This window comes from Gambusia affinis, linkage group LG11 (assembly GCF_019740435.1).
Source record: "Gambusia affinis linkage group LG11, SWU_Gaff_1.0, whole genome shotgun sequence".
Lineage (NCBI taxonomy): Eukaryota > Metazoa > Chordata > Actinopteri > Cyprinodontiformes > Poeciliidae > Gambusia > Gambusia affinis.
The window spans coordinates 7586978-7603460 of NC_057878.1; the positions used below are offsets into that span (position 1 = coordinate 7586978).

At 39.0% G+C, this 16483-nt stretch overlaps 2 protein-coding genes across 2 annotated transcripts; one reads left to right on the forward strand and one right to left on the reverse strand.

Moving 5' to 3' along the window:
• The first annotated feature begins 1890 nt into the window (after window positions 1–1890).
• Window positions 1891–4979, forward strand: pdcl3 (phosducin-like 3). Its single transcript, XM_044132889.1, has 6 exons — window positions 1891–2028; window positions 2439–2556; window positions 2699–2789; window positions 2891–3034; window positions 4130–4338; window positions 4668–4979. Exons 1-6 carry the CDS (start codon window positions 1894–1896, stop codon window positions 4814–4816), a joined length of 846 nt encoding a protein of 281 aa, XP_043988824.1. The 5' UTR covers window positions 1891–1893; the 3' UTR covers window positions 4817–4979.
• A 55-nt stretch (window positions 4980–5034) lies between these two features.
• nms (neuromedin S) lies at window positions 5035–11161 on the reverse strand. The gene is made up of 7 exons (XM_044132888.1): window positions 10940–11161; window positions 9128–9174; window positions 8721–8777; window positions 7234–7260; window positions 7058–7111; window positions 6205–6279; window positions 5035–5509 (listed from the first exon to the last, which is right to left on the reverse strand). The coding sequence occupies exons 1-7, from the start codon at window positions 11010–11012 to the stop codon at window positions 5477–5479; spliced, it is 366 nt and encodes a 121-aa protein (XP_043988823.1). The 5' UTR covers window positions 11013–11161; the 3' UTR covers window positions 5035–5476.
• Window positions 11162–16483: the final 5322 nt, after the last annotated feature.

The window sequence follows — 16483 nt, forward strand, 5'->3', positions numbered from 1 at the left end:
TTGGAAAAGCCATTACTTAAAATGTCCATCGTTTTGAAGGTTCATTTATGCGTGGCTCCTAAAACATAGTCAGAGTGATAGGTCTTCATTCTCTTATCATATCATTTTCATTCCACCGACTTTTCCTTTCGCCAGTTCCGCTTCAGATTTGTTGCCCCTTCACCTCATCGAGTCTTTGTATACAGTTTGTTCAATTAAAAAATAAAAATAGAAAATAAAAATTTGTTGCCCCTTCGGTGACTGGATTTTCACTGTATTATTTTCCTCATTGTCACACAAAGATCACTGTACAAATTAAGCTCAATAACGCATGTGAAAAATATTTGTCTAGTTCGAAACAGATTAGCCGTATAGCGTAGCTGACAATGCAGTGTTTGTGAGTTGCTGCATAATATAGATTAAAATCAGAAATTATAACTACAAGAAGTAAAAATGTTTCCGACTGGAAATGTATTCTAAGAAAGGCGAAAAGCGTGTTAAGCCACAACATCCTGTTACGATTTTGTGATAATAATACTTTTACAATTATTACAAAGCACTGCAGGAAAACCCAAAGGTTGTCTGTTGAGCTAATTAACTCCCACAACTTATGTCATCTGCTTTGCCTTTATCTATAAGAGGCTGCCAAGTGCATGCCAATTTCAAAATCATATTTAATTCGTACTTATCAGTGTGGCCAGGTCATTGGATGACAGCCAAAAATATGTGATTTACAATCTGATACTTTTGTGATTAAAAAAATTATATTTAAAACTTTTTCCATCAATGAAACAAAATCAACTTGACAATTGGAGAAACAGATTTTACTAGTATGAAAGTTTATCTGTATGAAAGAAAAACTGTTGCAAAGCACTATGGGTAGCATCTCCACACAGTTTTTTCTGTGTGGAGTTAGCATTGCTCTCCTTATGCATGTTTGGGTTCTCTCTAGTTACTCCATCTTCCTCCCACAGTCCATTCAAGTTGGGTTGATTAGTCTCTTAAGTTGCCCTTAGGTGTTGTGTGTGTTTCTGTGCTGAACTGGTTGACCCTTTCGTCTGCTGACAGTTACAGATATACGCCACAGCTTCCACTGATTGGATTTGAACATCCTGTATCAGGATTGGGAGATAGGACAAGTTTGCCAAATCATCTACGTGTTGTCAGCCACGCCCATTTTATTCCACAATTTCTGTAACACGATCTGAATGCTCACTTAGCCTGCAGCCTTTGCAGATCACCTTGTTTGATGTGAATTGATTTTTTATTTTTATTTTTACCTATTCTTCATTGGACATTTATGCTAGCAAGTGGCGCTAACATACCACATATTACATTTATGATTTTGTCAACTGCTGATACTTTTACCTTAATAATTATTATTTAGGTTTATGTTATAAGACATTCAATCACTTGTGCAACGTGTCCTATGTTTATTTTCCAAATAACATAAAACTTATAAAATGTCATGCGAAAGTCCAACTTTTGCGTGACATTTTTAGGCACCTGTTTTTCAGGATCCCAACAACGCTCCTGGTTTCTATCTAAACAACATTTTTCTTTTGACTTTTTTATTTTTCAGTCTTCTTCAGTTGTATATAGAGTGACCGTATCAGACGAACTATTAAAAAGCATGTCGGTTTGTCTGCATCTGTGTGTCAGAGTGGGTAACACCTGTTTGGTTTCGCTGTCAGCGCCGTCGCATGGAATGTTGCGCTCCCACGCCTTATTTGGTCATATTGAGCTCCGAAGGAAGTCGGTGTCACCTTTATTTTTGTCGTACTATTAAAGCGATAGTTCCAGATATTGTCAACTGAAAAACACAGAACTGTGCAGCAATAAAAAAAAAAATAACCTAGCACAATACGAACATAGTTATAGAAATTAGCCGAATTTTAGAATTAAACAACACACATGGCATTAATTGGAGCAGTTTTGGGTTTTGTGGTTTCTTCCGGAATCACCCAACGTGAGCTCCTTCTGTTTCCGTTTCAGGGAGAAGAGCGGTGGTGTGATTTCAAGGGACTCTCTTTACCTGTCAAAATGCAGGTTAGCTCAACTTTTTATGGTTCTCTAATGAATCCGGTTGACTTTTTGTGAACGATGCGATTCACTGTGATCAGCTGTAGCTCTGGATGTAAGTTTACGACATTTTAGATCGAAGCTGTGACACCCAGCTAGCATAGAGGCATCTCAGCCTATAGGAACTTTTAAGAACGACCACATTATTAATTAAAGAGACGGTTTAAAAATGACAATTCATCTCCCTGAATCTTATTAACAGCTAAACAAACAATATTCATGAACAATAATGTGTTTTTTTCGGTGAGTATGGAACAAAAAATGTGAAACAGAAATGTTTCAGCGTTCGTATATGAATTTCAGCTTATTTTTTTATTACTACTATGTCAAAATAATTGAGAAACAAAGCAAACTTCTCCACTCTTTTCTATCTGAAGGACCCGAACGAAGACACGGAGTGGAATGATATCCTGAGGAAGAAAGGCATCCTTCCTCCAAAAGAGATTCCTAAAGATGATGAAGAGGAGGAAGTCGCCCTTCAGCAGCAGTCTGTTGGTATGAGTATTAGTGTCAATTATTGTTGATTATTAAGTATCATAGAAACATTTGCCACCGTATGTTTATTAAAGTTTTATTATTTGACTTGTTTTCGACTAATAAGTGAGATGTAAACGGTCGCTCATTGTTGTCTCCGCAGTGAAAACCTACGAGAGCATGACGCTGGAAGAACTCGAGGAGAACGAGGACGAGTTTGGCGAAGACGACGAGGCCGCCATGGAGATGTACAAGTGAGTAAAAATGACTTTGAGCTCTCGTATCGCGTGAACGGATCTGGAAAACTGGAGATCTCTCCGTCTTAGGGATGTTGACGAGCCGGGTCTCCTTTCAGACAGAAACGTCTCGCCGAGTGGAAGGCGGTCCAGATGAAGAACGTGTTCGGAGAGTTGGGGGAAATCTCCGGGCAGGATTACGTGAAGGAGGTCAACAAGGCTGGAGAGGGGATCTGGGTGGTGCTGCACCTCTACAAGCAGGGGTAGGTCAACCTGTAGGTCAGCTGACAGTGGATGTAGGTCTGCTTCCGGGAGGGATGCGCAGATAAATCTGTCCCGATGGGTGATCGGATCTTCTGATGCTTGCATGACAAACAGTTCTTATCAGCTGATCTTATTTAGCTCTGCAAAGGTCTGAAAATCAGCCTCTGTCTCCGTCTTTTCTGCCTTAAGAGAGGGCTGACTGACAGACCAACCCACTAAAGGTGGGATTTATTGTGTTGTTTATCATTTGTTGTGAAAGTTTTCTCATCTGATAAGAGTTTTGATTTATCGTCGTCACAATAAATTTCAGTTAGTTCACAAAAACAGACAAAAATGTTAGTTTTACTATTTTCTCCTCAATTTCCCCCCCACAAGAACAACAATAAATATGATTAATATTTGTTTTATTTTTTTATGTTATTCACCTGTCATTATTATTATTTTGTATAATTATCTTTATCCAATAAAGAAGTTTTTAATTGTCATTTCTATCATTGCCACACTAGTGCTACAAAGTATTACGATAAAAGTTGAAGTCCGTATCGCCCAGCACGTCTGGACTCACCCGATTAGCAGTAATTACCCCACTGTTGCCAACTTAATGACTTTATTCTATATTTAGAAACTTTTCAGGTAAAAAAAATTTGGTATCTTCCAAAACTGGCCAGGCTTTTTAAAGACGGGTGATCGGCAAAAAAAAAAAATTCAAATGCCTTGTTTCCCTATTTTCGAACCACGTTGGAACACTTTATTTTGTAAGTCTTAACCTAATGAATTCAGCGTATAACAAAACTATTTAGGCTGACAATATCTTTTAAATTTTAAAACCATAGACATTACAGGAGAAGGAGAAACAGTTCAAAGCTGCTTTTTACGATGACTTTAATTATTAGGAAAAGACCAGAAATCAAACCCAAAAACAAACGTTTTATAGATGATGAGACAAGCTTAAAACAAGTCAGTGTTCCTATGGTAACTCAATGTGACCCGACTTCTTTTTGTTTACCGCTTCTTCAGACTATCCTGACATGAATATTTTCGTACAAAGTTCAGAGTTCAGTGCTGACCTCTCTGTTCGTCTGGTCTCGGCCCAGCATCCCTCTGTGCACCCTCATCAACCAGCACCTGAGCGGCCTGGCCAGGAAGTTCCCTCAGACCAAGTTCCTCCGATCCATCTCCACCACCTGCATCCCCAACTACCCCGACCGCAACCTGCCCACCATCTTTGTTTACTTCGAGGGAGAGATGAAGGCCCAGTTCATCGGCCCGCTCGTCTTCGGAGGCATGAACCTCAAGGTCGAAGGTCGGGCAAAATTTTTTTTATTTATTTATTTTTTTGGGTTTAGCCGAGGTCGAAAGCTAAATTATTTATGCTTTATTTAGCTTCCGACTCCAGAAAGATTTTCTAAGGGTTGCTAGGGAACAGAAGCACAGCATTTGACTCTACGCACTGTAACTGCACCCGATGCTCTCTCCTGTAAATCTGAAGTGGAAATAAACTCTTGACTCTGGGAATCTTGTGCAGTTTTGAAAATTTTCGCTCCCTTCTTTTTCTATTTCCTTTTATAGTTTTAGAAACTTTACGTGAAATTTTTCCTTTTTTTTTTTTTTCATTGTTTGCTCTGTGTGCAGAGCTGGAGTGGAGGTTATCGGAAACCGGCGCAGTGAAGACCGACCTGGAAGAAAACCCCAGGAAACAAATCGAAGACAAGCTGATGTCGTCAATCAGAAGTTCACTTCCGACGCGGAAGGACAGCGGCTCTGAGGACGAGGACGATTAAAGAAACGCCAAATCAAAAAACACTCCCAACAGAGGAAAACGCCTTTGGAACATTAAAGAACCGAGCAGGACCTCCTTTATCATATATTATCTTCTTTTTTTATTATTTCTAGAGCTCAGTCCTGATTAAAGCCACGTGGGCAGGCCACTCTGCTGGAACAACAGACCTTTGTTTTTCTTTTTTTGTAACCTTACACAACTATTAGACACAAATTTTAACTGTGTTTTTTTTATTATTATTATTATTACATGGTAATTATGTCACAAAATGTACATATACATTTCATTCTCCTTTAATTAGACGTTCCCTCTTTTTGCCACATTTAGTTTCCAAAGTTCTCTTTTGAAATAAAAAAAGTCACTGCTGATGAGCGTTTTAAAGTGTTTATATCTTGTTTTAGAGAGAAACTCGGTAACATTCGGAAGCATCGAGACGCCGGTGCGTCATCGCAGAACGGTTGTTTTTTTTTGTTTTTGTTTTTTTTTTTTAAGTAATTTTTTTTTTCAGGAAAAAAATTAAACGTTTCCGTCCGGAGCAAGAGATGCTGCTTGTCGCTCGGTATCGGCAGACTCTTCATCCAGGCCGGAGCTGCCAGCTGCTCCCCTCCTCCTCCTCATTGCGTGTCATTTCCTCCCCTGACTTTCTCAGATTCCTCCTCCTTTACAACACTCCCTCCGGCAGGTCTCGGAGTTTCTGTTCAATTAGCAGCAGGTAACGAGAGGCAGAGAAATGTCAGTGAGAGCAGGCAATGAACAAGAACAGTGATGAAGTTGATGCGATTTATTCGGGCTCCGTTCTAATCACTTCTTCTTCTTCTCTGCCTGAAAGGTTAAGTCTTTAAAGGCAGAGGAGAAATAATGGAATGAGTCCTTTTCCCTGACGGTGTCTGGACTTTAACATCCACTGGCCTGCAGAGTGATAAGTTATCGTAGACAATGTTTTTCCCTTTTTGTTCTTATTAAAGGGACAACTCAGAATTTTAATAAAATTACTTTTTATGAGTAGAGATGTGGCTTCTGAGTTGAGTTAAAAAGACATGCCGCTCCATTATCTAATTTTACTCTTTGTGAGTAAAATGAACATTGTTCTTTTATTCTATCAACTATTAGCCTGTCTCTGAAATTACAAGCAAAAATTGAGTATTTATTTGCAGAAAATGAGAAATGGTCAAAATAACGAAAAAAAGATGCGGCGCTTTCTGACCTCCAATGATGCAAAGGAAACAAGTTGATATTCATTTAGAAGCAACAATACTAATGTTTGAACACAAGAAGAGTTCAGAAATCAATATTTGGTGGAAGAACCAGGACGTTTTCAATGAGGTTCAGTGCAGTGGGCTTTGAGCTTCTTTTTTTTTCCAGAGCTGCATGAGTGAAAACTTTTCTCACCAGAAGCAGAACCTTCTTCTTTCTCCTCTGGGATAATTTAGGCGAAAGTCGCATCAAAGGGTGAACTGAGTGGGACTAAACAAGAAACAGAGATTAGGTCATTAGTCGTGGTCAGACGGAATAAAGGGGCTAAATTATTGCTCCCACCCCTGAGTGTTGTTTTTACAGAATTAAACAATTTAATCTGCATTAGCAGGTGATTTTTACGACCAGCAGTTGTGCTTGGATTCCAATTTTCTTTACATTTTTAAATGACTAAGTGAACATCTAGGAGGAAATTTACATCTGAATATGATAAATAATGTACATCTGCTGGCTGCACAGTGGCGCAGTTGGTAGAGCTGTTGCCTTGCAGCAAGAAGGTCCTGGGTTCGATTCCCGGCCCGGGGTCTTTCTGTATGGAGTTTGCATGTTCTCCCTGTGCATGGTGGGTTCTCTCCGGGTTCTCCGGCTTCCTCCCACAGTCCTAAAACATGACTGTCAGGTTAATTGGTTTCTCTAAATTCTCCCTAGGTGTGTGTTGTTTGTCTTGTATGTCTTTGTGTTGCCCTGCGACAGACTGGCGACCTGCCAGGATGAACCCCGCCTCTCGCCCGGGACGCAGCTGGAGATAGGCACCAGCAACCCTCCCGACCCCATTAGGGAAGAAGGGTGTAAAGAAAATGGATGGATGGATGGATGTACATGTGCTTCGTGTGTGTGATGGGACTTGTTTTTACAAACGGTGCCGCCCTCGCATCTTCACATTTGGACCCGAGTGAGACGCTGTGCTGGACTACGCACACGGTGGGATGAGAAACGGCGCATCGATAGCTAAAGAGTCAAAGACTCTTCCGGCCATCTTTTTGCTCACCTCTTGTTGAACAGCTCCGACAGAGTTGCGCGCTTTGGAGTAATGAAACAGGAACTGCGGAGAAGAAAGAAAAAAACCAAAACAAAACATCTATATTGAACTATATGCTGCTGTTTACCATCCAAATTATAGGTTAAATGTAATAAAACTAAGCAAATTTGCAAAGAAAATCTTACCCTTTTGAAAATATTCTGGACTTGCTCCTGTGGAAGGAAATAAACAGATTACCATCAGAAATACAAATTGAAAAAACAATGTTATAAAATGACCTGTCATAACTCTAGAGAACAAATATACAAGAGGCATAGAGAGAAATTCAGAGGTGTTATCTGCTTATCCAGGTTGTTGTACTTCTGCATGTTCTATCTCTACAGTTTTCCGTGTTTTATGATAACTTCCAGTAGTTCTGCACATTTTACCAACTCTACGTGTTTTACTTCTGCACCGTCCCATCTTTGATTATTTGCCAGTTGTTTTTTGTTGTTGTTGTTTGTTTTACCACAAATGTTGGATGCTCATCATTTCCGAGTGCTAAAAAACAAGAACAGGCTGAACTCACTACGTCATAAAGACGAAGGTCGACCTCGGCGTTAGATGGGCATGAACAACATATCAACTGAAGCTACTGGTTACGCAGCTTTGACCCTGAAAAATGCCAGGATTATAACATTTCTTAAACTTTTTTTTAAACCCAGCAAGCTAAAGATAAACGTTTCAGATAATTGCTACTTTATGTCAAAGCTGGGTGAGTCCATTTCATTCCCTGACACCTTTTGATTTGGACGTAAAAGCTGTTTAATTTGAACACGATCTCTTGAGTTAGACTGCATAGAGCCGTGGGGGAAGAGAGGTGAAAAACTGGTAGGAATAGTGGTTATATTCAAAATACCTTTAGCTGGGTTCAGTGAATCAGCACAAAGATGACACAGGAAAAGTGTTAAAAAAAAGTTTTCACCAGGAATTGAACTGCAGATTATCTGCAAAAAAATGATAGCATCCAATTCCTCTAAGCTAGTTTACGACAAAGTAGTTATTTTCTACTGTTTGGTGTTGGAGACACAGCTCACCGCCCAGGGTGCCATTGTGTCAGGGGGTGGCCCTTTTGTGAAAAAAAGCCAATTTGTCAGTTTTATCACAAAGAATTTCTATTACTTATCCCTGTTTCCGGTCAAGAGATATTGGTTTCTGAGAAATATTTCATTTCTGTTCTTTAAACCCTTTTGTTCTGTTTGTAAAATCACAAAAGAGAATCCACTTGAAACTCTTTTGGCATCTTTGAACTGAACGAAACCCAAAACCGACGACGCATTTCCGAAACCTTTCTTCGTCTTCCTTACGTTTCTTTTTCCTAAAGTAAAATCTGCATCACAGATTTTATTAAATTTTTTTTAAATGGAGGATGTCGTGAAATCCACACTGACAGAAACTCCTCAGCTGATCCCGGAAACCATTTGCAGAAAAAGTGCTCTGAGTTTGGTGAACAATGGCATCATCGGCACACATTATCGCTGAGAGGAAAACACATCATCGCTCTTTCGGGAACTGACGCTGACGGGAAATGCGGTGCTCAATCTTTTCTTCTTCTCTTCAATCTTAAATGTTTAATGTTATCACGGCAGCCCAATCGCTCGGGGAGTCCAAAGCGATTGTGATGTCGACTCACCTCATTTTGGTCTCTCCACAACACATTACTCATGTCGTCGCTCTGGACGCCTCGCACCTTCGGACAAACAGCAAGAGGCTTTAGGATTTCGTAACGGAATACAAGAATACAATATAGTATTCAAAATAACTGTATGCTTTTGGAGACATAGAGCAAAATCCATAGGTTTAATTACAGCTCAGAGTCACTACTGCTTCATCTTGGTCTGGCTGCTACACATCAGTGTGATCTTTTGTATTTAATTGGACTTTTAGTTTGTGATAATTAAACAACATGGCTGCTGTAGGGTCATTAACGTAGAAGGAAATGGCAAAAACTGCGAGATGTCAAAACGAATACCCATAAAGACTGAAAAAGGATTGATGAGGTGTAGTGAAGACGTGGATGAAGAGAAGTTATTTTGCTACCTTTCGTAATGCGGTGTCGTCCCGCCATTCTCCAAAAAGACTGGCATCTGGACAAACAGGACACATAAAGTTAGCATTCGCTAATCACATTGTGTGAGAAGCAAAAATATCACTGTATCTCCAGCCCTTTGCAGCGCACTGTTAATTCGTCCCGTAGAAATTAACTCCAAAAATGTAATTAGAGTCATTTTAAAATGAAATTTGCACACTTTCCTGGAGAATCAAAGACTGGGTAATTCTGTGTGGCTTCAGGCGAAATGAGGGGACGTTTAAGCAGCAGTTTCAAATCCAATCTAACTAAAAAAAAAAATCCACAGGATCATTAAGACTCTTACGGGGAATCTAATCATTAGTGACAAACAGAACATCAGCTAAAAATTGGTTTCAGCTGACCCCCAGTGGCTAAACTGCTTAATGTCACAATAACACTGACTTGTTGCTCCTGCAAAGTCCGCCCCCTTACTATGAAGGGAGCCGAAGGGAGGGAAAGAGAAGAACAAAACGTGTTGTAGAGACTGTGATTAGCTGCAGTGCTCTCTATTAGACCTGTGTACGATTTGAACACTGGCTACACATCATTCAAACTATATTTAAATTAAGAATTAAACAAGCACATCTACAATGCTAAGCCTCTGATCCTGGCAATTTATGTTATTTTTTTTATTTAGCATTTATCTAATCTCATTGAGATCAAAAATATATACTTTAAAGACTGCTCTGGGGTGTCTATAATTTCAATCGTTTGTTTTTTTTGTTTGTATTTTTTTTAAGTGTTACTTGTGCAGCTGGTAAAGTTTATCGAAATTTCTCACGGCATGAAATTTTCAGTACTGTTTTTAAACATGGCTAACATATTGATTAGTGTCATAAAAGTAAAAAGGCACACCAAGTTGGAAAGAAATCATATTTTATAGACAATAATGATCAAATATTATTTACCATTCCTTCACCACCTGTATTAAATATTTTGTATGAACATTAGCCTATCGATATTATTTTTTCCACTTCTTATGTTTGCCCCTTGTCATAGATTTGCACCTCTACTTTTGTTAAACACACATTTACCGCTGGGCTTTTACTTGTTTTCTTTTTGGTTTTTGTTTGTAACTTTAAACAACTTCTGAACAGAATTTGGAGAAGATGGCTGCATGCTGCACAGCTCTGAATTGTTCTACATTGTAATTTTAATGATACACTTTAATTAGTATCATGCTATGTGTCTCATATTTAATATAAACCATGTATAATCTTTACAGCTTTCTTATGTTACCCCCATGCTAATTTAGCCATAATCAGTGAATATAGGCTACATCTGGATGAGGCTTGTCTGTCAGATTAAAAGCACCTTTAAAAAATAACAACCTTTAAGTGGGCATTAAATATGGTTTTCATTAATCCAATTTCATTAATTCTCTTTGGTTTAATATTTTAATATAATGCAATCTATATTTTACACTAATTGGGAGAAATCTTTTTTTGTTCTAAAATTTCTTGTTTTGTTTTTTTTGTTTTTTATATATATATATACACACACACACACACACACACACACACACATATATATATATATATATATATATATATATATATATATATATATATATATATATATATATATATATATATATATATATATATATATATATATATATTTATATAAGCATGGATTTATTGAAACGCGGTTTTCATGTGTTGCTGAATATTTTTATAAAATACCGTGGACAGGTTATCAGTCCATATTTTGACATTGAAACACGAATTACAATTAAATTAAAAATTACGTTTGGAAAAACCCTGTCGCTCTGAGCTTACCTGTTGTGCTCAAACATCCAAAAATCCCTAACAAACACAGCAGGAAAAGTTGTCGCACCGTCGGTAGAGTCATCTCTCTCGTTTCCTCGCTCTTCTTCTTCTTCTTCTTCTTCTTCTCCCTATTCGTGGTTCTGTTTATGATTCTCTTACCCGCTCCGCTAGGTTCGTGTCGTCTGTGACCACGTCGCGCTCTCCTGCAGCACTTTAAACTCTTTGCAGGCTCTCGGGCAACCTCCCCGTCGACCAATCACAGGCCCATCCGATAATCGGCCGCGTGCGCAGCTCTCCGCACTCGCACCTCCGCGCGCGCATCATCAGTTCACGCGGGCTGTCGACCACTGGGATTACTGGACAGATGTAAACCTGTGCTTACGTCAGGACATAGACGCGATTGTTGTTCGGTTAGAGGATGATCACAGTTTTAAACGAGCAATTAATCCAAATATTAGACCGAAGTTGAGCTGGAATAAGTGGAAAATAGGAGGAAAGTGGGCTACAGGTTGTAGTCTTGTCTTGCAGGAACATGACAACTACTTCTCTTTCTCTGATTGCTGGAATTTTCCCCAAGAACCAAGAGTTTATTTGTTTGATATATCACAAACTTCTGACAATTTGGTGTTTTTGTGTTATTTTTTTTTCTTTGTGCAAATTCTGTACTAGGTTTGAACAAAATAATTCAAAGTTTCTACATGTCTATAAAATACTTTAATAAGATATATAAGTAATTTGTATTTTGCGTGCATTTTTCCTAAATAAACTGGAAAAAAAGATCATTTGAGAGCAAATCAAAATAAAAATCATTTTTGAGGTGCGATTGAGAAAGCACAAAAATAAACAAACATTTCAAGCTGGAATCTGAAACTAAAGTATCGATCTTCCCACGCTAGTTCCAAACCAATACTGATACCAAATTGATATTGATATTATGTGTACTTTGGATCGATTCGCACACCTCTTCTAAGTGAAACTGGGCTCCCAGAGTCAAACATGGGAGCTTGAGATAATCTAGCCCTTTTGTTTGGAACCAGATGTGTAGATAATTTCGACTATTTTGAGCTTTTTCAGCAACAAACATTCAAGTTGGGGTTTATGTGAATAACAGGATGGATACATGGAAAAGCAGCTGAAGCCCAATGGTAAGTATGGTGGAGTATCTGTAATACCGTGGGCCTGTTTCTCTTCCAGACGCCTCTGGGAACTTCTTAGAGCAGTGGTCCCCAACCTTTTTAGTACAGCTACTGGTCAACCCTTCCTTGTGAGGTTCGAGACCGATGCCATTGTGTCTTGGGGGTGGTGGTGGTGGGGATGTTGTGAGGATGTTGTGAGGGGCGGGGGGACGTGTTGTGATGTCTTACACATTTTGCTGCATGTTGGCGCTCAAGACGTAACTGACAGCATCCGGTTCAGGATTTTCAAAATAAAAGCTCCCCCAGACTCAACACATAGAACAGACATATTTAATTATTTCTTGCGCGGCCCGGTACCAATTGGTCCACGGACAGGTAGCGGTCCGGGGTCCGGTGGTTGGGGAACACTGTCTTAGAGGACATAGTATCATACATTCTTTTAAATGCAAAGACAGTAACCATAACTTGGACTCTATAAGTAAATGGAAAATGGCTGGGTTATTGTTGGGCCTTGATCTAAAATGAGTCAAGATAGAAATGATTCACTACAGGGGAGTAAATGACCATCTCAAAAGAAAACTTGTAGAGCGAGATGGAGAGAAAAGAGCATTAAAGATGACTCATCATCAATGGCGCTGCACTAGAGGGGGCGCAAACACGATGTGGGGATTTTTTTTTTCTTAACAGCTGTTAGTGTATGAAATGATCAATAAGAGAGGAACAGCACTGATTAGGCGCCCCTCCCCTCCTATCACCCGCTCTCCCCTCCCACACAGGTAGCTTGGGCAGCGGCCCTTCGAGAACGCGCTAAGGCGCGTTTTTTTTTTTTCTTTTAAATTTGAATTGTAGTGATGCCTCGACAACAGGGAGCGGAGAAAAACCCCTAGGGACATGAAGAGGGTGAGGTATTTTTTCTTTATGTTCGCAAAACTTTTATATGGTTGTAAATACTTTTAGCGTTACCTATCAAAACTTTTATGTTCCTCTAAAAACTTTTGCGTTCCCTCGTAATACTTTTATGCGTTACCTAAAACTTTTATTCTCGTAATACTTTAGCAATTTACTAAAAACTTTTTTACCTCGCAAAACTTTTTTACAAAAACTTTTTTAGGAATGCAAAAGTTTGCAAAGTTTACCTACACGCAAAACTGTACTGATCAGTTACGGCATAATTGAATACTGTAAGACTTTCACGGTGGCTGCGTACTCTGATTTAATATAAGGTTATGTCAGAAGGTTTTTCCATGAATGTTAATATCTCGTGTGGCGACATATCTGAAGTTTTATATCTTTCTTTAGAATACAAAGGCACCACAAACCTGTTATATAAACAGAAACCTTCCGTAAGTAGGAAAGAATATATAGATGGCTGTACATCCAAACTATATTTCTGAGTTATTATTGTGAAATAAGTCATCTGACAGTTTTGATTTTATCTTTAGCTGTTGTGTTGGTTAGCTAAATGGTTTCTGATAGACACACCTATTACACACATCTCAACAATAAGTTTAATAATAATGACCAAAACAAAACATGGGAAATAGTAAGATCAGCTAAATAGTCGTTGCGGGACCTAAATAAGACCCCCTTCCTCCCTCCACACGAACTGACGCTGTTGTCATGGTTACCTAGAGACGGACACTACGCTACCGCGGTGAGCCGCTATCAACTGTCCACCCGATACTACACCGTCCTTAGAAATAAAACCTCTGGCAAAAATACAGATGGTAGTCAGAAGACACAGTCTAAACAATCACAGTGACGTTTAATAGGGGCATTAAAATAAATGTGTCGGCGACATTCAGTGGCACCCAGTGGGTTTGATATCAGACAGAATGGATCAGGAGAGAAACACCGCAGAACCAAAAAACAAGACATCAGTGTCGTCATCCCTCAGTCATTTCCTGAGACCAAAAAATAATATAGATGGCAATGTAATGAACAAATCATACAAACAGATTAATAGTAAATAAATAAATATTGTGAAGAGAACATCAATAACGTTTGTTAGGATTGTGTAGGAAAAATTTTATCTTTTACAAATACAGTGTTTTGTGGTCAATATTATTTCACCATTTTATTAATTCCAGTTTGGATTAGGCTTCCTATCAAACTAGAAGAATGATGGAAAACATGCTAAGAAAATGCCTCAGACCTGCAGCTCATAGGAGGTTCTAGACACAGACTAATGGGCTCTTTGGCTCACTTGTACAAGTTTATGTCCTGGTGCCGGTGAGATGTTCGCATCCACCTCAAATATATGTAGTTGCGTCCCTGATGACACCAGTCATTTTAACTACAGGTATTTCAAATGAATTCAGTAAATTTACACTTTCACAGACTCACGAGCTGAATCCCATATTGCAAATGGTAAACTAGGGCCATTCGTATCAATGAATCAGTTTGAAACAGAAGAAATAGAGTCGCTGTAAGGAATCAAAATATGCTGTCACATGTCATGCTAAAACTGCTTGCGTACGCGCTAGCGTGTGTTTTTATTGGAATCCACTCAACATATGCTGTCTGTGGAGATTAGAGTCCTGTGGGTAAGAACTAATTATCTGCAAATGAGTCAGACGAAGCCATATTGTTTTTATTCGAAGCAAATGGCTTACGCAAGGTTCTGGTTTCAGCTTGTGGCACCACCTGACAAGGCTTCTTCTTTATAGAAGAATCAGAAAAGACCTTCATTTCAAGCACAAGACTGTTTTTTTAAAATTATTATTATGTTTTTTGAGCGGTGTTATATAGGAAACAAGTTTTGATTTTATAACACAAGGAGATAACTTGCAATCATTGCCATCATTTTCTCAGATAGCAAGCAAATTGCAGTGCAATCTCCGGTGTGCTGTTTTTCCCTTTCTCCTCATATGGCCTCAGAAAACCAAGATCTGGATATGAATACGTGTCCACTGGAGATGGTGATCATCTGGGACGGTGCCAGAGTGAAACCCGCCTCCTATTATCGTGGCATTTCGAAAATAGAAATAATTTGGGTAGTTTGAGCTGACCTAAAACTGGTGATGGTTATCTGATTTAACCCGAGACAGTGGAAAATAAACGTCTTTATTCACTTCTGGTTTTTACTGCCATGAAAAAGAAGAATATTACACAATGCTGAAACACCACTAGGATATTTAAGTGTATTTAGAAAAGACCTCATGATGCTGTTACTCTTCACACATGGAGCCTACATTACTTTTATGGAGGCTTGCATGTATTTTATTTTTTTTTTTACGTTTATGCTAAGCTCTATTTCCTCAGACATCTATTACACATAACTATATTAATGTCTTGTATCCTCTGTGGATTAAAGTTCCCGCTCCAACAAGTAGCACCAACAACCTCCCAGTAATCTTCTTTGTTCGTCTTTCCAGCGAAAGCGCAAACACACTCCAAATCCTGATTCAAATGGCAACAACCAAAGACGTACTGACTTAGGTTTTTTTTTTTTCATCCATCTATCCATCCATTTTCTGTTCACCCTTGTCCCGTAGAGGGGTCAGGAGGGTTGCTGGTTCCTCTCCAGCTACGTTCCAGGCGAGAGGTGGGGTTCACCCTGGACAGGTCACCAGTCTCGCAGTTTATTTTTATTTTTTTTTATAAAAAAAAATAATTATTATTTAACTTCCAAGATGTATAATTGAGACTGATTAATATGTAAACAACCTTTGCGTTTTCTTTATGCAACCCGTGATGTTTTTGTTATGGAGGGAGGAAAACAGCTCCCTCTCCTGCTGCATGTGAATTTGAGCGGCTGGCCCCGAGTGTGTTCTTGTTTTTATTTAACTGATCAGATGGCAGGCCTTCTGTCAGGTGTTGTTTGGTTTGTGGCCGCCGTTCGGCGTGTTTTCATGCGTGGGGATTAACTGCTCCGATCGGGCAGGAACTCGAGGTGACCTTTTCTGATCCCGATCCCTGATTTCACAGGACAAACTCTCCAACGGGTCACATGTTCTCACAATAGGTTTTGCGTTGGGCAATTTGCCCAGGATGGTGTTAGAAAGGGGCGGGGCACCCGAGAAATAGAAAATATTTGGATCTAGAAGTTGTGCTAAGTGCTGGGAGACTAGATTACCTACTTTCTGTTGGAAATAAAAAAAAACCCCACCAAGAATCACCAGTGACTTGACATTCACAGATACATAGACAATAATAAGACCTAGAAGATTTTGAAAGTTAATCCTACCTTATGGGGTCCACTCATTTCTCACTGATATTTTCAGAGTGCACACGCATGACAGAGAAGAAAGTAAACGTTTCAATTTTAGGATTTTTCACTTTGAGAATCAAATAATTTCACCATGTCAAACATTGACAAAGCCAAAATTAAAATGAAGAAGAAAAAAAAGTGTAACCCAGGAGTTTATGAACAAAATTATAAACTCAAAATAAACCAAATCATTACTGCCCATCC

Bases quoted from the DNA above. Each gene is read 5' to 3' on its own strand.
- pdcl3 (XM_044132889.1), top strand. From the start codon at position 1,894: ATGGCATTAATTGGAGCAGTTTTGGGTTTTGTGGTTTCTTCCGGAATC. The intron at 2,029-2,438 runs GTTAGCTCAACT...TTCTATCTGAAG, and splicing joins CTTTACCTGTCAAAATGCAG to GACCCGAACGAAGACACGGA. The intron at 2,790-2,890 runs GTGAGTAAAAAT...GTCTCCTTTCAG, and splicing joins GCCGCCATGGAGATGTACAA to ACAGAAACGTCTCGCCGAGT.
- nms (XM_044132888.1), bottom strand. From the start codon at position 11,012: ATGACTCTACCGACGGTGCGACAACTTTTCCTGCTGTGTTTGTTAGGG. The intron at 7,112-7,233 runs GTAAGATTTTCT...TCTTCTCCGCAG, and splicing joins TCCAGAATATTTTCAAAAGG to TTCCTGTTTCATTACTCCAA. The intron at 5,510-6,204 runs GTGAGAAAAGTT...CTAATTGAACAG, and splicing joins AGAAGAAGGTTCTGCTTCTG to AAACTCCGAGACCTGCCGGA.